The sequence below is a fragment of the Sphaerodactylus townsendi genome, linkage group LG01 (genome assembly GCF_021028975.2).
Source record: "Sphaerodactylus townsendi isolate TG3544 linkage group LG01, MPM_Stown_v2.3, whole genome shotgun sequence".
NCBI classification, from domain to species: Eukaryota; Metazoa; Chordata; class Lepidosauria; order Squamata; family Sphaerodactylidae; genus Sphaerodactylus; species Sphaerodactylus townsendi.
The window spans coordinates 53,636,868-53,659,253 of NC_059425.1; the positions used below are offsets into that span (position 1 = coordinate 53,636,868).

Sequence of the window (22,386 nt, forward strand, 5' to 3'; positions counted from 1 at the left end):
CTCCACGGGAGGTGACGTGATTATACTCCTGCTGGGCTTGAATTCTGGACCATCTTCAAGGTGTGTAATTCTGACCTTTACAGCACATGGGTCTGGGACTCTCGTATCTTCGTGGGACCGCATCACCCCATATGTCCCTACTCGGCCTCTATAGTAGCAGAGGCTAACCTGCTGGTGGTCCTCGGTCCCTCAATGATGCACAATCTCCACATTGGCCAGGACTTTCAAGAAGGGCGAGCCCTGGCCTCGTGGAAATACTCTACCACCAGCTATCCGGCCCCTATGGACCTTGGAGAGTCTCCAAGCAGGGCCTGTGGCAGACAGAGCTGTTCCACTGGGCCTTTGGAGTGTCCAGTCATTGATATGGAAAAGCTCCCCACTGCTCCTGCTTTGGCACTGGTACAACAGAGCTCCTCATATTGAGGGGCCTGCCGTCCCCCCCTTCTTGGGGTGGGTTTTTAAATTGAGCCTGGACACCTCTTGTTTAATTTGCTAATTGTTAGCCGCTGTTTTTATGTATTTTAAGATGTTTTATTGACGGAGCCTATGTTTGTATTGTACCGGATTTGCTCCTGCTTATTGTTTATATATTATGTTGTTCACCGCCCGGAGCCCTTTGGGGATCGGGCGGTATAGAAATTGAATAAATAATAATAATAATAATAATATATTAAATCAAGCCATTGTACCACCACGGTTAATATGGTTTACTCGAAAAATCAGTGGCTTTTTGGTTCTTAGGTTCAAGTCTGTCACATCACCTACTACCTCAGAGGTCCAGAGAGGCATGGATCTCTTCTAGATTTTGAGGCTCCAAACCAGAACAAAAAAATTAAAAAGTGACCACACATGATGTGCAAAATGTTACAAAACTATATAATATCAAAAGATTAATAAATGCTCAAATATGAAGCCCCCTTTGAGCTAGAGACCTTGGTCAAATTGCCCTCATCAGGAGCGTAATGCCCGTTGGGCAAAGTGGGCAGTTGCCCATGGCGCCCCCTTGTGGCGGGCGCCAAAAATGCAGGGTTCATTTGTGGTATTTTGGTATTTTAGTGGGTTTTCCGTTTTTGGCCTGCAGGGGATGCCGTTTTTAGGCTAGCACAGGGGTCTGCAACCTGCGGCTCTCCAGATGTTCATGGACTACAATTCCCATCAGCCCCAATTGGCCATGCTGGCAGGGGCTGATGGGAATTGTAGTTCATGAACATCTGGAGAGCCGCAGGTTGCAGACTCCTGGGCTAGCAGCACCAACATTTCAGGGATGTTTCGGGAGACTCTCCTGATGCTATCACCTAGGTTTGGTGAGGTTTGGTTCAGGGAGTCTGCTTTAATATATGCAGATATTCATCTGCTTACCTGTATGCATTGTAGAGATTCCTCTTCTCATTCATGCTCTGACATTTTCCTTCAACAGAGCAAGGCAAACTGAAGTTTCTCGCTGGGAACTCCATGAAGCAGTCTCTATTGCTAGTACAAGACGTCTCCTCGATGCTGGCATCATCCAAATCTGTCACTTTGAGCTCTCCATCCACTATCACAAACTGCCGAGGTCGGAAATCCAACAGCGTCACAGAGCCAAGGGGGGAGTGGGCAAGATAATGCAGAAGCCGAACTAAGCTGAAGCATATCTGAAAGAACAAAAGCCAAATGGTCTCATATTTCTTTCCAAATTGGGCAATTCTAATAGTATCTGTTTATCATTAGCACTGAGAAGGACAATCAGAAACAGACTCAATGGCTGTGAACCAGAAGAACCAAATGCACACACATGAGGCTCTCTCCCTAATTTGCACTGAATTTTTGGTGTAGTAGCTTGGTTCTCAGAGCTCTCTGGGGAGAAATAAAAACTGAAGTCAAGATGCAGACATAAAAGAAGATGCCTTGTAATATGCCAGTGTGTCCTGGGACATCTTCAGCAAAACCCAGGTACCTGCATGCTAAAAACTGAGCATGTGGCAGTTTCCCAAGCCAATTCTAGCAAGTTGGCTCAGAAATAAGTCCCAGTGAGTTAAAGATCAACAGAAGTATCGTTCAGTTAAAAACACACATACTAATGTAGCACTTGAAAGGACAAGATGCTATGCTATTTTAATTTGGATTTTTTGCTTTTAAGCCACTAGGCAAGATCAACTCAACCTTTGGAGCTGCAGAGTAGCAGTGTGGCAATACTTTATTCACCAAGCAGCCAGAAGATGCTGCCTCTTTTCTAAAGCCTTGCCTGGAAACTGTAGTCAAATGCACGCATATGGACAAGTTGAAGCTGAATTCGGGCAATATGGATGTGATGTTAATGGGAATACATTCTGAAGAGGTGTCTCCTGTAACAAATGGAGCTCCTGTAGGCTCACCAATCTTCCCATAATGATGGAATCTCTCTCAATGCAAGGCCTGGAGCTGCTTTCCCACTGCCCCTTCTGGTACATTAATTCACACTTTAATGTAACTTGCACAGGGCTATTGCACATTACAGTTCTGACTAATTGTACTTACTCGAAATCTGTCCTCCCACGAAGTCTGTAAGAGCTGTATCATCTCCAGTGGCGAGCCCAGTTCTGTGATTGTGGTCAGCGTGTCTGAGATGTCATTGCTATCCTGATAACAGTAGCCATAAAGCTGCAAAGGCACATGAGGAAAAGAAGACATATTGAGCCATACAGTCCATGTTTTGTTCACTCCCCGCCTAGTAGTATCCTAAACACAGTTGCCCCCTTCTGAGCCCACTGACTTCAGAGGATTTCGGAGGGGGTAACACTGTTTTGTGTAGCACTGAAACCAATCTACATTACCACATTGATCATGCACTTCAGCCATCTGGTTGCAGTTGCACTAATTCAGGTTTAGAGCTGCCATTCCCCTGGTGGGACATAACCATCTCCCAGAATTACAACTGATATCCAATTAACAAGATCAGTTCTCCAGGAGAAGCTGGCAGCTTTGAAGGGTGGCCTGTATGGCATTTTATCTCACTGAGGTTTCCCCCCTTCCCAAAGCCTGCCTTCCCCAGGCTCCATCCCCAAATTTCCAGGAGTCTCTTAAACTGGAGTTTGCAACCCTAAGCTAGGGATAGGGCAGGGGAGTGTTGTATGCCTAAATGTTTCACCACACACATGTAGACAATTAGTAGTACCTCATAGAAGAAGGCTTTGGCTGTTGGGCAGAGTCTACAGTTTAAAGCTGGACCCAAGCCACACTGAGCCCAGGATGGAACTGAGCAGCTGGGCTGACCAGCTCCAGCTTTATACTGTTGGCTCTGCCCAACAAGCAAAGAGCAGTTCCAGGAGTTGTTTCCAGCCAGGAAAAGAATGTCACACAGTCCCAGCTAGTAACAATCATCTGATATTTGACTCAAACACTACAGACAGTTCCATTCAAAAAGTTCCCAGCATCACATCTGGTCTGGCCCTCAGACAGCTCATGGAGGAGGTATAATTTGAACTGGTGTCTTCTTTTGGCACAATCCCATTTCTAAAATATTATGCACCACTGTCCTTCAGTCACATGGCAAAGTTCCATGACAGATATGTGGCTTCTCAGAAGACAGATTGATGTGGAAAGTGTAAAAACTACTGCCAGATCTGTCATTGTCTGGGGGAACTGAAGGTTAAACAAAATGCCAAAAATGCATGGTTACATGAAATAATTACCCCTTTCCTGAAATAAACACCTTTGAACATCAGTTCTTTTTAAAAAAATATTAACATCAGACAAAACCAAAAGGGAGACTTTAAAAAAGAAAATGTGAAAACCAACAATAGAAACTTTGTATATGAAAGAAGCATATGAAATATATACTTGCTGCAGTTATTTTTACTTTAATTTCTGGCATAGAGAATTTGAAATGGGAAGGGGAATATTAATATAATCAACAGCAGAGGAGAAAGGTTATAGCAGTTGTAGATTTGATACCATTTTTCTAGGAGAGGAAAAAACTCCAGCTATGAGAATGGAATTCAAGTGTGTGGCTAAGATAAATGTACTAAGATATATGATAAGGATTTGCTTCAGAAAAAGACCCAAGTAGTGCCATGGGGCCCTGCCCTCGATGTCCCAGGCTAGCCTGATTTCATCAGATGTCAGATACTTAGCAGAGTCAGTCCTGGTTACTACTTGGATGGGAGACCACCAATGAGTACCAGAGTTGTTATGCAGAAGAAAACAATGCCAAACCAACACTGAACATCTGTTGTCTTGAACACCCTACTGGGTTGCTGTAAGTCAGCTGTGACTTGACAGCACTTTACACACAGTGCTATGGAAGTTGGCCATTTGTTCCATTAATTCCAGTGGTAAAACTATCTTAATTTGATGGAATTATGCTCCCCTTCCATTGCACATAGAATGATCAGCCATGGGGAGGGATCCTGGTGAGGTGGTGGAACACCTGCTTTGCATGCAGAAGATCCCATTATCACTCCCTGGCTTTTTCAACTAAAATGGTCAGGTAGGAGGTGCTTGAAAGATCTCTGCCTAAAACTTAAAAACGTCTGATTTGTGGGCCTGTGGTTTGACAGTATTAAGGCAGCTTCATGTATTCACATAAGACCTTCATAATACATTTCTCCCATCCCAGGCAGGTCCTCATGGTTGATTGACAGATGTAGGATTGAAGTTGCATGCTTCTTAGTTGCATGTGGAGCCCATAAGTACATATTAACAGTGGAGTGCTAAGCAGAGTAATATAGGCTTTTTCTGCTCAAACCTCCTAAAAGTTTGTAAAACATTTGCAACCCCCCCCCCCTTTTGTTCACTCTCATCCCCCTGAAATGATTCCTGGGCACCATTTTGTGATTTTCCCCTTTTTTTAATGTTCTGCATTCAATCGATGCTTCAATGTTTCACAGTCTCATGATGCATTCTCTACTCTTTGTATACTCGATGCTTTGAAGATTGCCCCCCGCAAAAAGAACAAATAGTTAAATCCTGCAAATATATAGGTGAGGGTGAACTGAGTGAGCTCAGAAGATGGTGCCAAGCAGGAAGTTCAGGGAAGCAGAGAATTCTGGGAAATGTTGTTAATAGAGCATTTAGCAACTGAAGACGTTCAAAACATTTCAGCCAGAGAACTGTTTTAAAAGTGGATCCATTTAAAATGTTTTGAGGCTGGAAATAAAATGTTTTGGGGCAAAAACACTGTGAAACTCCATGTGAAAGCCTCAAAACATTGTAAATGAATTGTGCAGAAAAGTCCACAGAGAGCCCACTGATTTCAATGGACTTAGAAGGAAACTCTGCTCAAGACTACTCTGCAAGTTTCCCCAGTTGCAAGAATAGCAGCTCTACAGGGCCATCTCAAATTGTGGGGAATGGTGTGATTGGAAAACTTAAGGCCCCTTTCTTTGAAACTTCATCTGAATCAGGCACATGCAAAACATGGAAGCATGGGATTCCCAGGCCGTATATGTTGATGTACTTAATAAAAATGTATCATGAAGTTAGGCCCTGCTATCCCATCTTGAGGTGACAATCTTGAGCTGTGAGCATAACAATTATTCATTATTCATTGAGAAAAAAATACTCAACATTAGTTTTGTTTCAAAATAGTCTTGAAGATTTCACTCCAACTTTGGAATCACATGAGAAATGCAGTGCTGTCCCTGGATATGCCATATCCATGAACTCCATTACCTATAAAGGCCTGGAGACTATGGGCGAATTCCCACTAGCGATTAATCCTGGGATAGTCACCTGAAATATCCAGTTTTCCTCGAGATCTCCTCATAGCTGAACCACGGAACACAGATCAGTCCCGTTTCTGGTGCTCCCCCCCCCCCCCCCCCATTACAGGATTTTCCTTCCTAACCTGTTTAGGCCTAGAAGCTCCAGATGTTCATGAATCATTAAACTATCAGCCCCTGCCAGCATAGCCAATTGGCCATGCTGGCAGGGGCTGATGGGATTTGTAGTCCATGAACATCTGGAGAGCTGCAGGTTACAGACCCCTGCTCTTGTATATGCACATTTTTGGAAAAAAAACCTTCAATGGGAGCTAATAGGAGATGGGGGCTACACCTTTGAGCAGGGGTCTACAAACTATGGCCCTCCAGATGTTCATGGACTACAATTCCCATCAGCCCCTGCCAGCATGGCCAAGTGGTAGGGATCATGGGAATTGTAGTCTGGAGGGCTATCTGGAGGGCCATAGTTTGACCCTGCCTTTGAGGGTCCATGGGAGGGCTCATGGGAATTGTAGTCTGGAGGGCCATAGTTTGACCCTGCCTTTGAGGGTCCATAACTTTGGCCCCCATGAACCAAACTTCACCAAACCTGGGTGGTATCATCAGGAAGGTATCCTAAATATACTCTGAAATTTTGGTGCTTCTAGCTTAATAATTGCACCCCTGACAGCAGGCACCCACCCCCAAGGGGCAGGCCTAGATGTCTTCACTAGAAACATGCTGCAGTGAGAATGTTGGAACCTGGATGAAAAGGTGCCCATTCTTTTGAAACTTGGTTGAATCTAGATTAACTTTTCAGTGGGAATTCGGCCTATGTAATTACAGCTACCAAAGTAACTCTGAGGAGGGAAGGGGACACGCCCCCTGGCCTCCAGTGCTTCAGCTGTTGCTGTGGCCATGGGGCGTGTCCCCTTCCCTCCTCAGAGCAACGACAGAGCGATGGCTGCCAGCAGAAGGTAAGGAGGCGTTTGGGGCCGGGGAGGGGAGGGGAATACGCGGCTGTGCGGAGCTTGCTCCAACAGCTGCGCATCCCATGGGGCGGTTTGTGCGAACAGCCCCAGAGCCTGCATCGGCATGATCTATGCCGATGCAGGCTCTCTCCCTTGGCTGGGCAGAAAGAGCCATACAGACTGGGATTGTATTGGTTCTTCAGCTCCAGTAAAGGACCCTGGCCCTTTCTGCACAGGTCAATAAACAGGGGTGAAAGGCGGGTTACATGAACCCATCCTTGCCCCGGCCTGTTCACATGGCTGGCTGTCCTGTGGAAAACCAGCCATGTGAACAGGACGTGCGCCTTTGCATGGAGGCGAGAGTTTTTTGGGGGTCCCTGCCTCTGAAGGCAGGCACGACTGACTCCCAGGGCCATGAAACAGCCCAGGTGGCTCCACGGATGGCAGCCAGGGACTGTGATTCTCTTGTTGGATCGCAGCCACCTAATGCATCTCACAGCCATGGCCATTCACTCAGCTGTGGCTGCGAGGAGCGATAAAACAAAAGAATCACACATAATGCGATTTCTGAAAAAAAAACAGGTGGGGGGGAAACACGGAATAGACTTGCTTTAGGAGCGAGATCCATGAGAAGTTCCCCACCAACACCCGGGTTTTATCCCACCCTTAACCAGTGTTTATTGGCCCATGCAGAAAGGATCTCTCTGCTAATACACTGTTTTATTACTAACAATTATCTTAGAGAGGTTACCGCTTGGCCTATCTTCATTATCGATACATTTACATTTTACACCAGCTCAACTTGGCTTCTCCAAAAGATCAGTTAAAGTTGCAACCCTGTCCAGAGAATTCTCTTGGGGCTCCTTGACATTCCTCAGAGATCTACAGCATCCAGGGTTCCCTGAAGAGAGAAAGCATGACTATTAAACCAATTTGATGCTCTCTGTGTCTCAAGTCTTTTCCTGCATTAAATTGTATTCTGCTACAAATCTCAACATATTTGAAATAGTAGCCATTGGTCCCAGGGCAGACCTTTGTAGAGGGGATTCCTTAGAAAGGCAGGTCAAGTTGGAGGTAATCTGTTCTCTATTAAAGCGGCGGCAGCAGCCGCTCTGATCAAAGCCTTTGGGAATGATTTCCATGACACACAGAAACAGAAAAGCCAGAAGAGACCTCATTTGACAAATTAACTGGATTATTGGTTTTCTTTTTCTTCTTTTTTTTAGGAAAGGCTGAGTAGAAGGACAGTAATGAGGCTGAGACTTCTGAACCAGCTTCATGATGTATATTTTGCCCTGTGAAGGAAAAAGTCTATCTACCCTAATAACAGCAGCACAAGTCAAACGGTTCCCTGCTGCCTTGTGGTGTTTGCCTTCAGCTACTTCAGAGTGGAGCCACAGGTCTGATCTGGTAGCAACGTGGATCATTTATGGCTGGTTTACAATTGTATCAGCTCCGGTCTTCTCCCAGCAGTGGAGTTCTTGCTAACAGATCCTTTCTTCACTCTTACAAGTTCAGGATAACATCTGGGCCTCAGGGAAGCATTCTAGCAATAAAGAAGTACTTTGTGTGATTCATCTTTCCTCATCAAGCTGCATCTGTCTACTCCTCCAGCCCACCTCCGGTCTCTTCTCTTCTTGTCCCACCGCCTTTCCCCACAACTCCCCTGAGCTATGGAGGAGGGAACACCAGATGGCCATCTCCAGCAAATATCCAGAAGATGGCAGTATGGTGACCTTTCTCATCACCTTCCAGCCACAGCCAGTTTATGACACGTGTCACTGTCTGCAATAAGGCAGTCAGGCACTTAACCAGAACGTTGGTGGTAGGTGCTTCATAAGACAACACAAACCAGTAGAAGAATGTGTGCAAGTAACTTAGTAGGATTAGTTTCATGATGCTTAACAAAATTATTATGGTATTTTTTTCCTCTGCAGTTTCCTGCCCTCCATTCAAGGAGCTTCAAGCCATTCATGGGATTTCCCCATTTTACCCATATAAAAGCCTTGTGTGAGACACAATAACTGTACCCAGATCATCCAAAGAGCTTCATGAATGAACAAGCATTTGTATCCGGGACTCCCTGGGCCAAGGTCAACACCAGCTCCACAATGTTGCACCAGATATCACAGACATTTTCTGTTATCGAGAAAGTGTCAAATGTTTAAACAGGATAGTAGTGCCTTTGTAACCCATTAGCCACAATTCTGGGATTAGGGAGGTTACAACTTTTAGGACAAATGGGTAGAATACTGCCAGCACTTTTCTTCCTATACAGCACCATAAAGTAGAGGGCTCAAAACTTGCTTTTAAAAAAAAAATAGAGATCTAACTTTTTCAATGACTGTTCTATAATATTTCAGAAGTGGCCAACATTCTCCTTTCTCACAGATTGTTTATGGGCCTGAAAATAACATTCTTTTTGAAGGTGACTCAGCTTGCAATAGCTATACAACCCCCACCCCACCCCCTCAAAAGAAGTTCTAAAGGTTAACTGCAGGATTTGCCAATCAGAAGCTGCCAACAGGCATGAACATCAAAGGGGTGTATAAGGCAGGAATATAGCTGTACATTTTGCATGCTCATACTTTACAAATTCTAAAAGAGTACTACAGACAAATTCCAGGTTCATCACTAGCTCCAGTTTTATTCCTGTTGATTAACCCAATTCCAGCACCCTTTAGGGCAAGATTTCTCCTAGTGAGAAGCTGCCAATCTACCAGATATAAGTATAAGGAAAGTGTTGTCCACGATCTGACTTTATACCTTGCTGTTCAAAGCCAGTCTAGGATGCAAAGACCTGCGCAGGCTTCAAGCCCTGAGGGACATGCTGTGTCATGATCAAGCCACCTGTGCCAAAAGCATCTCTGAAATTGATGGCTTCTAAAAGCAGTTTGTGATGTGGCGTGGCAAAGGGCCAGGGAGATCTGCTGCTGTCTAAAGGGGAGAAAGCCTGCAAGACAAAGCCCTTTTGTGCATGTGAGTGGTGGCCAAACCTCTAGGGACCCTGTAGAAATGGAGATGGCAAACATCTGGAAGCCAGTCTATTTCAGTGGCTAGAGTATCAAGCTAAGGCGATCCATGTCCAGATTGCCACTCTACCATGAGGCTCAGCAGGTGACCCTAGGCCAGTCATTCTTTCTCAGTCTAACCTATCTTACAAGGTTGTTGTGATGATAAAATGGAAAAGAAGAGAATCCCATATGCACTTCACTGTTCAATACACTTCACATCATGTTGTAAATCGTACAACAACCCTGTAAGGTAGGCCAGTATTGTCTTACTATGGCAGAAGGGGTAAGAGTGGGTGACTCAGTTCCAGAGAGGCAGTCTGCTGCAGCAAAAATGAACCAGAATCTTGTGACACTGTAAAGACTACATTTTATCCCAGCATAATCTTTTGTTTATAGATTATAGATCACTTATTTGGATCACAGCTTCGACACCAGCCAATAAAACCTATATACTGTACAATGATTAATAATAATAGTAATAAAAATCATGTCATTGGCTTAGCCTGCCAGCTTGATACATTACTTGATAGAGAGATTTTTCCCCACATACAGATTATCCATATATTTATTTAGCAAGATACTCTTTCCCAGCATTTGCATATTCATGGATACCACTGTCCTACTCCAGGTTAGTTAAAGGTTCCCTGGACTCCCAAGTATGCACAGAACTGCAGCCTTCTGGCAGTTGGGTCAATGGATAACCTACATGATTCCTCATTTGTCCTTCAGTAACTGGGAGGGAAGGAGAAGGGAGGAGATATTATCAGTTATCTCTAGCTCTCACCTTGAACTGCAGCCTTGGCCCTAGCAAGGCCCCTTTAAATCCCACTGATTTCAACAGGATTCCAGCAGCCAGAACGCAGGTCGGCAGTCCTCGGTTCCTTCTACCCCTACTGTTGCTACAATAAACAGGCTGGAGAGATAATGGGGAATTCAGTTTTTACAGACATGTGTGTCTACCAAAACAGTAGTGATGGATCCGTTTTAAAGTGTTGCTTTAAATATATGTGCTTTTAGGAAGGGATTTAGGCACATGTGTGTATTTTCCTCACTGAAGTCAAGTGGAATTTTAAAAATACTTTGCTGTGGTTGAACTGCATCCATTATTGTATATACTGTACATATTTATTGGCTGCTTTTTTAAAAAAAAAAGTAGCCAAAATGCCCCACAACTAACATCCATTAAGCCATTTAACAGTAGAACTAATCACAGTTTTAAAATATGTTTTTTTAAACCAAAGGTAAAATTACAGGTCTAAAAAAAAAAGTTCACTTTGGCCAACAGGCAAAGGCCTCTTCCAGTTCAGGAATGCATCCAGGGAAATGCAGGGGGGAAAGGAGGTTGCCATGTGGGATCATCAAGCCACCTTTTCAAGTGGCTTGTCAGTTTCCATTCTCTCCCCCCCTCCCAGAGGGAGGGAAGTCATTTTTAGAGAACAACCGTTTCTCAGCTAGCTGTTTAGGCCCAGCTGGGCTGTTGTGCTGACACCTACCAGGCTTATAATTATATTTGATTACAGTAAATCTAACATCACCACTGTCTCTTGACAATCAAAGCCATTGTTTAAAAGCAATGGGTGACTGCAGTTAACCAAAGAAAAGTTTTCTCTCAGTTCTTCTTCCCCAGAATCCAGCGGATGTCTTTAATAAACAAACAAATAAATAAAACCAAGCCACGGACTTGCCAGCTTGCTGTTGTAGCTTGTAATACAAGGCACGCCTGGGATAAACCCCCTCACAACCATCACCCGCCTCTCCACAAGGACAAGTCATCAGCTACCCCTTTTGACAGGGAATGACTGCAAAGCAATTAGTGGGGCTGCTAAACTTCCAACAGACAATAAATCAGTGAGCGACATCCCTCCCTTTCCCAAATGCCTCTCATTATTAAATCAGCTTTAATGAATGTCTCTCCTCCTCTTCCAAAACCACCCCTCCTTCTGAACCAAGCTACATTGTGATCTGCACCTGCCTGTCTTTGCGGTTGGCGTAAGAGGAATGTGGGATTCGGAAGCCTAGATCTGGGTGCAGGAGGAAGGAGAGGTAAAATTGACAAGCAACTGTAATGATTGGCAATAAACGTGTGCATGTACGTGCGTGCGTGTGTGTGTGTGATGTCTTTTGTCAAATGGCCATTGTCCTTGATGGGTCAGCAAAAAAGGGGGGCTTCAGCAACTAACTTCTTCCCTCACTCACCCTTCACCACGTTTTAGACATTCTTCCCCAAAGGCCATATCATTGCCTGATTGGGTGGATGGCTGTAAACTCAGTGTTGCAGACCCTCCCACAATGCATACTAAGGCCACAGCCATAGTCAATTAATATGCAAATTACCATCAATATCATTTGTATATAAATAAAAATAGGTCGAAGGGATTCAGTTCCTATCAGCTGCATGACTGTTGGCATGGGGAAAGTAAACTGTCTTTTACTGTTATACTGTTACGACACCATTATTTTCTTGAAAATGTCAAGAACATACTGGGTACAACATTCAGTTTTCATTATGCACTTGGGAGTTAAACTATTTCATTCACCTTTGCAGAGTGTAGAGGGGAGACTGGGACATCTGTCTGCCCACCTCCAGTCCCATTTAAAGCTGGCATAATATTTAACTCACCCTCCTTATCTGTTGCTTTCTTGAGTACCAATCAGATGGAATTTATTTGTTGGTTTGTTTCTTTACTTCTTTATTCAATTTCTATCCCACCCTTCCTGACTAATTCAGGTTCAGGCCGGCAAACAGCAAGTGTACTTTCAAAAAATAAACAATAAAAAAGAATCTGCTTTCCTGATTAATCAGGGGGACCTTTAATAACTGATAAATATTTCAAATACAGTGAAAATTAGTTAACGTAAATCACACACGCATTTTGAAAAGACATGTTTTTAAAAATGCAATCCAGTTTAAGTGGACAAGAGGTGGGCCAGGGATGAAGAGAGGACTGAGACAGTAGAAGAGTTTGACTGTGATCTTACAAGCCACACTTCAAACTGTCAGCCAAAGGAGATTTACAAGGAAAATCCCCATTCCCTGGAGTCACATTCACACCCCTGGGACAGCCAGTTTCTACTGAAAGAAAGACTCACGTGCTTGCTAGATCTGAATAAGTCTGGGACTGTATATTATTTGGGGGTGAGTGGCCAGCAAGGCAAAATTTACAATATGAATATCACAATGTTCTTTTAGAGACACTGTTGATGGGCTGAAGCAAAGTGTTTTTCCAGGTCCAACATATTGTATGTAGCAAGTGCAGACCCCAAGAGTTAGATGAAATAGATTAACAGAAACCCCATTAAGTTGGGCTGTGCTGCTTCAAACTGTACCAAGCATATGTGTCTGTGTTCAATGTCTGAATACAGTGAAACCGATGAAAACCAAAGGCAATGAAAACCAAGATTCCACTGTACTCCTACACATAAATTAATCCATTCATGCACAAAGCCAGCATGCTGTGGGAAAGTCACACTATCTTCTCCTTGTCATGCTAATTTTGCATATGTAGCAGGAATGTGCAGTCAGACATTAACTACAATCACAGAGCTCTTTAATATAATCATTATATCAGTCACAAAGCTCTTTGATATAATGATTATAGATACGTTCTAATGATGGTTGATAATATACCGCAGGTTTTGAATTTTGCCTCTATTCTAAGGCCTGACTGGTTTGTAGCACAAGAAGGTAATAGAAAGGAGAGAATGTGGAAAGAGTTTCTGCAGCTATGCAACTGACATGGACATTTGATACAGGGTGCAGATTCTCCAGACTAACAGAACTTACTCTGTTCTCTTTTAGGTTGCACCAAGGAGGCATTCAGCAGACATCTTTGCAGTTTAGGTAACATGAAGCCAAATACCCAACTTGCTGTTTCTCCTGGATACAGCTATCATGGCAGCTAACCAGATGGAAATTTGCTTTCACATGTGGGCAAAGAAGAAGACACTGAAATTGAGGTGGGGGTGGAAGACAGCTATGCCACATACCCCTCCTCAGTGATGGTTGGCATCTGCTATAGCACCTTAATTCGTGTGCCCAGCAATCAGGAACACAAAGAGAGAAAGGCAGACTGGAGCCCAGCCCAACAAGATGAGAGTGCTGTAATCTCAGCGATACTTCTAGCATTCCAGAAAAGCAGATGAGGGATCAGTTTCAAGGTGGGAGGTATTTCTTCCCCTGCACCATTTCCCCAGTAGAAGCTCACTTGGCCCTGTTTCTGTTAGTCCCAGCTGGGAGGCAAGATAAGCAACCTCCTGATCATGTGTAAAGAAAACCTGGGATGGGATAGTTTCAAAGGGTCTGCAGTTTATCTGCAGTAGAAGAGCTAGACTCAAGTCCAGTAGCACCCCTGGGACCAACAAGATTGTCAAGGCATAAACCAGTGGTGTCCAACTCTGGCATAAGCTTTTGAGAATCAAGCTCTTGTTGGCCTCTGAAGTGCTATGGGATGGGATGATTTCCTTACTAGTTACAATTTGACAGACACTATAGAAAGTATGGACATGTTGGCCATACTAATGCAAAATTAGAGGGATTGCATCAAGGACGTAGGTATAGATTTTTTATGTGGGGGTTCGGGGGAGAGGCCACACCCGCCCCTAGGGCGTGGCCATGCCTCCCCAAGCCCCGCCCCAGCCTAGCACTTATAAAAGCAGCTCTCCCCTGCCCTGCCCTCCCCCCAACCAGCGGGGCTCCCAGCTGGCAGTTCCTTCTGCCCTCCCCTCTGGGCAGAGGCATAGAGGGAAAATGGAGCCAAGTGCAAAATCTGAGTTTTGCCCCCACCCCCCCAGCAGCCGCTGTGATGCTGGAATCCACCCCCAAAGGTGTTTAAACTAGAGAGCCCATATTCTCCTTTTAAATCCACCTTAAAGGGAGAATCTGGGGTCCTCAGTTAAACAACATTGAACGTGATGCTGTTTTGGGGTGGATTATCCCCCATCCTGAAACAGCATCACTTTCAATGTGGCGTAGTGGCTAAGAGCAGTTGCATTCTAATCTGGAGGAACAGGGTTTGAGTCCCTGCTCTGCCACTTGAGCTGTGGAGGCTTTGGGGAATTCAGATAAGCCTGTGCACTCCCACACACACCAGCTGGGTGACATTGGGCTAGTCACAGCTTTTCGGCGCTCTCTCAGCCCCACCCACCTCACAGGGTGTTATCACTTGGGTGGTATCAGTAAGAGACTCTACTGATGATACCTCCCAGGTCTGGTGAAGTTTGGTTCAAGGGGTCCAAAGTTATGGACCCTCAAAAGTGTAGCCCCCATCTTCTATTAGCTCCCATTGGAAACAATGGAGGATGGGGGCACCCCCTTTGGGAGTCCATAGCTTTGGACCCCCTGAACCAAACCTCACCAAACCTGGGTAGTATCATCAGAAGAGTCCCCCAAACAATCCCTGAAAGTTTGGTGCTGCTAGCCCAGGGGTAGGGAACCTGCGGCTCTCCAGATGTTCAGGAACTACAATTCCCATCAGCTCCTACCAGCATGGCCAATTGGCCATGCTGACAGAGGCTGATGGGAATTGTAGTTCCTGAACATCTGGAGAGCCGCAGGTTCCCTACCCCTGTGCTAGCCTAAACAATGCGCCCCCTGCAGGCCAAAAACCAAAAAACACTAAAATGTTTTAAAAACCCACAAACAGGGGGTGGAGTTTCAGACATGAATGGGGGGGGTTGAACCCGAGAAACCCCCCCTTACCTACGTCCTTGGATTGCATCAGTGTAGTAAAATCTCTTATGTGGGGAACCACATGGAAATCCCTGCACAGAGAGGAGCCCGTTGACACAGGGAGCTTGCCATGTGGAGCTGCCTTCAGACAGTTTAGTTCCAACAGCAGGGTATGTTTGCACTGGACCTGGGGAAAGGACTCCGTTTTGTTATTTCAAGTCAAGTTAAGAACCTTTAATGGCGTATATTCAAATAAAAGAAAACACGCACGGTACAGTAACCAAACATGAACTTACAATGACCAGGCAAAAATTTGATTAAAAGTGCTTTCTTATAACTATACTAAGAAACCTAGCTATTTGCTCTAAAGCAGCACCCAAAATGTTGTTCAAAAGAAACGTTGTCTTTTGTTGATTGGTCCAGCCTTCAGAACCAGCCAAGAGGTAGCAGAAGGTTTAATCTAGCTGTCTCATATAGAGGGCAGTGGAACAAAATACGATATATAGATTCCTCACTATTTAACTTTCATGGTGTGGGATATTTGTACCTCTTCCTTGTCTCACAGCAGAAGGTAAGACATTGCACCTAGCTAAAGATTGTTCACGATGCAGCTTAGGGTCAGGAAGTAAGAACAAATATTTGGCCATGCCCCAGAAGTAGTATGAAATACCTAGGGGAATTGGCAAGCAGTACTTGCTAGCCTGGCAATCAAGTCATGATACTCAAACTCACAAAGTTTGCCTATGATTGTCTTCAGCACTTCATTTGGTGGTAACATGGCTAAGGTGTCCACAGTTAGACCTAGGGCAGTCGTTTTGTCATTGAAACCTGTGAGAAGGCCTCACTGAACTCAGTGGGGCTTACTTACATTTTACATTGGTAGCAAAGTCCTATGAAATTTGCTCAGTTGAGCCAAACTGATCAGAAATATTGAACCAACAAACATCAGAATGTTGAGCTTATTCACACAGAAGAACTTTCTCCAGCCTGTGTCCTCACCAAGAAGAAGCTTGAGTCATTCCTTTACCTGTGCTTAAGCACCAAATGCTTATTGAAGAACCTGGATTTCAAGCCTCTTCTCCCTGTTTTTTGGTCTCTTTTCCCATTTAAGGACAAAAGTCACTGAGGAGCTGGAACAGCTTTCCCAAACAGCCTGCAGAAAGCAAGTGAATGAATGGTGGCACTTATACAAGAACACATTCTTTTGCTCTAGAGGAGAGGTGGCCAACTGGCCATGCTGGCAGGGGTTGATGGAAATCATTGTCCATGACCATCTGGAGAGCCAGAGTGGAATCCTCCTGCTCTAGAGGAAACCAGACTGTGCTAGTTCTGCATCCCACACAAGATCACAACCTTCTACTCAGCACCAACTAATCCATAGGAGCTATCAAAAGCTGATCAGTCACCCCATCAATTAGGAATCTGCCCTTCAGCCACCAAAATGCTGAGACAGTTTAAAGTGCACCGCCTTTGTGATCTCATTATCTATATTCATTAACCACACTTATATACCATGTTTCCATTTTTTGAAAAAAATTGCTCAGAGCAAATTATTTTTGCAGTTGGTCAACGTTTTAATTCTACAAATAGAGAAGGCTCAAAATAGTGAGACCCCAGAAAGATGCTGCCAGACAGAACAGAAGGATTGATTGACCAAGGCAGCTCCATATCCTGTTCAGAGTAACTTTCCTAAAGACACAAAAGCAGGATACAAAATGCACTACAAAGGGTGCAATAAAGCATTTATACATGTAGGGTTGCATGTGGCTCAGCATTTCATGTTTTGCCTGTGTCAGACGGCTTTACTCTGGGTTCCAATTTGCTGGTGCATTAAAGCAAACACAAGCATGGCTTTAGTACATGGGTTAAGACATTTCAAACAAGGCAATGGACCACATGAAGCCCTGAACCAGTTAAGTACTTTGCCTCTGTGTTTGTCACTGATGCACTGTGCTTACAGCTCAATCTCTTGTATAGCTGTTCCAGTGAACTCAGTGGGACTGGAGTCACTCTAAAATAGATTGTACTACAATTCTCCCGGTAAATGTGGGCAGAAAAAAAGAAGAAGAAATACCGTTCACTTTTGCCATTCTTCAACCATCCTGGTAGTAAGTACAAGAAGATACTAAAGAAATGCTAAAAGGTAACTAATTGATATTAACAAATAAATTCTTTTTATTCACATTCATACTTGGGTAGGTCTATTTCAAGCATGTAGAACTAACAGACTGGCTTGAGTTTACATTAGCATACACATGCAGAATACTTGCTTCTGAATTTCTCTTCATTTAGAAATCTTACATGTGAAGTGGCCCATGAGCGACTGCCTGCTAAGTTGACAACTCGGTATTGAAGTAAACTATGAGCAATCTCAAGGTGGGGTTTACTCATCCTATTCAGGTCTATTTGGTCAAGCTTACTCCCAGGAAAGCATTCTCAGGATTGTAATATTAATGGACCAAACCCACCATTTTGCAAAGTTTGAGTACAGTTGAAGGACGCTGGAAGCTTAGTTACTTAATTTACTGTTATCTTTTTAATTGTAGCAGAGAAATGCCACTTGGATTTTCAGATTCATGCCCCTATATCCTCAGCTGGTCTTGTTTAAAATGAGTTAAGTTAGGGAACAAGTATCATGTTGTGGCCAAATGTATAAGCAATGACTTATGAGGTCCACAGTTCAAATCTAACCTCTGTCATGAATTCACTAGGTGACCTTTGGTAAGTCTCTCTTCCTCTCTGCAATATGGTAATAATTATGCTGGCCTTCTTTGTAGGGCTATTGTATGACAAGTTAATTTTTATTTATTTATTTATTTTAAGAAAAATTCATTCATTCATTTATACCCTACCTCTTCCCCAACTGGGGCCCAAAGTAGCTTATAGAATTTTGTTGAAGTGTTTCAACTCTGAACACAAACTGCCAGTGGCTAATGGGAATCGTAGTCCATGAACATCTGCTGGGCCAGAGTTGGACACCCCTGCTATAGACAACAGAATTAAAAACCCCATTCTGCCATGGAAGCTCACCTGGGGTCAGTCACTCTCAACCTAACTTGAACACAGGATTGATGTAAGAATAAACTGGAGCATGGGAGAAAGACATTGTAAGTTGCTTTAGGTTCCCACTGGACAGAAAAACATGGTAAAACATTTAAACAGATAGTATTATAAAAGGGTAAAAAATTAGCGCTAACTGATGCAAGGGAATCAAGAGAGTCTCTTGTAATCCAAGCCCTGGATTTCAATTTCTGATCAGAGTGTATAGGCTGTTTCAGAGTAAGGGACTATTTCTGGATAAATAGCTTAATTCACTAATGCGTTGGAGGCCCTTGGCAACCCATCACTCACAGTTAGATGGATGTGCTGCCGAGCCAGGGAGGAGAGCAGGAGAATGGGTGGTCTCCCGTGTATTCCTGAACTCAAGAAAACAGCAACAAGAAAATGAGTGCCTGTTCTCAAACGCTCTAGATACTTTCTTGGGACTCTCAGAGCTTTGCTTTAGGAAATTTGCCTGAATAGGTCGTGTTTATTTAGAGAGTCTGTTCCTGTTTATTTAGAGTCCAAATTAAATCAGAAGAGCCTGGGGTGAGGGTGGCAGGAGATCAGACCATCCTGCAATGTACAGAAAGAAATCTGTGAAATGTTTAATATTACTAATCACTGAGGGAGGTGAAGAATGAAATTAAGTTTAAGATCCTGCAACTGAATAAAATGCAAGCGAAAGTTCCAGAATACGGCCCAGCTCAGAGCAGTATGAAAATCAAGGCAGAGCTAATGGAGAACAAGAGACCTCTTTTGACCCCTTTCAAATCAGGATAAAATTTATCTAGGACAGAACAATATTAATGTCAACATCCTAGAATCTGAAATGTCTAAACACATTTTCATACTTTCCCCAAAATTTTTTACTGCATTTCACTCCATTTGAAAAGGAAAATCTCTTTTCAGAAAGCACAAGGGTCTGGACAGTTTCTTTAGGAGTCTGGCTCAACTCTTCAGAGCAGAATTAAGGATTTAACCAACATCCATGTCCTGATTGGACAGAATGCTTCAAAAACTGACTCAAACTCCACAAAATCTCAGAAACAGACTGTGATCCAATTCATAAAATTCAAACCCCAAACCTGTTCCAACCACACTCTAAGCAACAATCGCTCCAGGTGGGGACCACACACCCTTCCAGCGATATCTGCCCAGTTTCATTTTTATTTAGATCCTTCTCCAGTAATGCTTTAACAAGCGGTTCGTGTTCACTTGCCTCATTCAGTCCCACCCACATTTTTTCCAGTGCACCAGGCAGCCAATTCAGATAACCAATGATGATACTGTAAGGAAGCCCAGTTCCATCACAAATTTGGTTCTGTTTTGTTTTTATTTCATAATTAGGCAGACACAGCTCACCAGGCAAGAGAGACTAACGTAGCAGGCTGATAAATCTCTTCTAGGGTTCTCCTCAGCAGGCGATGGCTCACAAAGGGGAGAAACAATAGAGGCTGCTCAGAATGGCTCCACATCACTGTGAACCATCTTTCACAGGCCAAAGCAAGCTGACTTTTTCTCCTCCACTCAGTCAGTCTGACCAGAGGGGTGTCTGCAAAGATGACTAAAGGCTGACATTTTTAGGCACCACAAGGCTTCCATTTTGTGAGTAGCACAGCCAAATTATTCTGCCGCCCCCCTTCCTAACTGAAGAGAGCAACACACTCTTATAAAGCAAAGGAGGCCTCAGAGAGGAAGAAATGGCTACAGCCTGGATGAAGTCAGATCTTAGCAGGGAGGGAAATTCTACAATAAACTGGTCATTCTTTTTAAGTTCTCCTAGGCAGCAATCCTCACACATGGTCCTTTGGAAGTAAGATTGAGGTCAGTGTTGTTACTTCCACACAAACCTGCCTCAGATTGTCCTGCTGGTTGTTTGTGCATGCAGGTTTCTCTTCTAGAAACTGAAGCTGGTTAAAAGAAGAGGGCCATTGATGGGGCAAGTAAGGGACCATGGCTAAAGGAATGTGGAGGAGAGGGATGTCAGGAGTGATAGGTTTATAGTGAAAATGAAACTACAGCCATACATTGACAAGGAAACAGGATCATTGGATTTGATTAGACTTACTCTCAGATATATGTGCCTAGGGTTGCAGCTGGGCTGTGGGAAGGTGAAAAACAAGAGACTTACATTTTGCTTTTAAGTGTGACTTACTTTGTAGAGGTCCCCAATTGGGGAACTTATAGAGTCTGCTTGAGAGAGAGAGAAATGTGAACACTGGTAGTTTGCTGGGCTTCTTAAAAGCTCAGAGATGGGGGGGGGGGGCGTTTTGGCTGTCAAGCTGCATCGCTCCCTTGTCTGCGCTTTTGACAAGGCCAATTTGATGTGCTCCTGACAAAGACGCGCCCTGAGTGAAAATTGCTAACAGAGCCCCCTTTCTCCTATGGCTCTTGCTGCTGTTTATAGAGGGGAAGACATTTCTTCCCTCCACCACCACCCCCCAACATACACACACACCGTCTGTCCTTCTCTCCCTGCAGGAGTGGAAGAAATGAGGCATTTATATTTGGCTCCTGGGCAGTCCAATTGCCATCACTAAGGGGGAACCCCCCCACCCCCCAAAAAAATTGGGATTTCAGCCGATTTTACCCACCAATCCTTAATTCATTTTACTTACAATAAAGTGTTACTGAAATAAAAGCCTGGCTGCTCTTATGCATGTGTAAGATTGAGGTGTATCCAGTCCCGATGGTACCCAGAAAGCCAAATTAACTGTTCAACAGAACTATGAATAATCAGGAGCTGGTTGAGACTCTTAGCCATTAAAAAAAATATCAGTGGCTCTTTTGCCAATGGATTTCAGTGGGATTTGAGTAGCAAATGTCCCTAGGAGCAATTTTTCCTCCTTGCTCTCTAAGCCCATTTGTCTACCATAGATTTGCTTCATAGCAGATCTCCCTCTATGACTTCCATGCAGTTATGCTCTATAAGCAACTTGGTTGTTGGAAGAGCTGTTGGTTGCTCTTCCAGTGTTTCCTGCCTGCAGTTTTCCTTTCCCTGTTGAAATTACTGTGTCTTCCTTGGATCGTGCCCAGTGCAGAGAGGAATGCCGCCACCCGGCCCGAGGACCTTCAGGTTTTGCATCCGAATAGGAAGTCAATGGCTCCAGGTTTTTCAAATCCCAACTCGTCAGTTTACAAATGAGGAGGCACAAGCGCACCGGAAAACCACCAACGGCCCGTGCCTTTTGCCAAAAGGGCTGCTGTTCATCTCAAAGAGCCTGATGGATGGAGAGCAACTGTTCCTGTTCAGGAAGAAGCGGGTTCCCAAGTCAGGGTTCGGCCTGTATGAGGTTACCAACAGGCCTGGAGGAAAATGCCCTGTTCCTTTAGCAAAGAAAGGCTTCATGCAAACATGAGCAAATGGCATCTCTATTAAAATTTCCTCGGGGATGTAGAGATCTGGGGGTGGGAAGTTTGTCTGCTGTTAAGGTGTCATTGGGTTAGCCCTAAGAAAAGTATTGCATTTGCATGGGTTGCGCTCTTGATTTTGTTTTGTTTTTTAACTTGTTGCCTTTTTCTTTTGGACCAGCACAGCCGTAAACAACGTGTCCAGTTGGGCATCTTTCCTCCCTACCATTCAGGGAACAACTCCTCCTGCCATCCGATCCGACTCTCCTCTGAACCAGCATTGATCTCACCCCAGAAAGGAGGCAGCTCTGGGATCCCAATTCCCATCTCATTCTTGCAAAGGGGGCAGGCAGGTGAAGGAAGCCAGTCCAACACAGTGGATCGCTCCTCTGCCATCAAGCTGGCCAGATCACCCCAGGACATTCATTTGCTTTCAGACTATCTTGCCTCACAAGGTTGTTGTGAAGAAGAAAAAAGGATGCTCGCACTGCCTGGAGGGTGGCAGAGATTTGATCCGCTGGTTTCCTTTTCCTCGGGGCTCCTGCTTGAAGCCAGCCGGGTGGGAGGGGTGGATCGCAATCCCTACTTCCTCCCATGCGATAGTTTAAACACGGAGCAGAAACCTAGGTTCACTCTCCTGTCATTTTCCTATCCATTTCCACTCCTCACTTTTCTGCTCTCCC

At 44.3% G+C, this 22,386-nt stretch overlaps 1 protein-coding gene across 1 annotated transcript in view; it reads right to left on the bottom strand.

The window, feature by feature from the left end:
* The window catches only part of PKDCC (protein kinase domain containing, cytoplasmic), a 61,448-nt gene that overhangs the window by 36,422 nt on the left and 2,640 nt on the right, over window positions 1-22,386 (bottom strand). The window contains exons 2-3 of the mRNA XM_048504821.1: window positions 2,494-2,616; window positions 1,360-1,631 (exon numbers count right to left, since the gene is read on the bottom strand). Of these exons, the coding sequence (XP_048360778.1) occupies window positions 1,360-1,631; window positions 2,494-2,616 (395 nt within the window). The remainder of the gene's footprint in view (window positions 1-1,359; window positions 1,632-2,493; window positions 2,617-22,386) is intronic.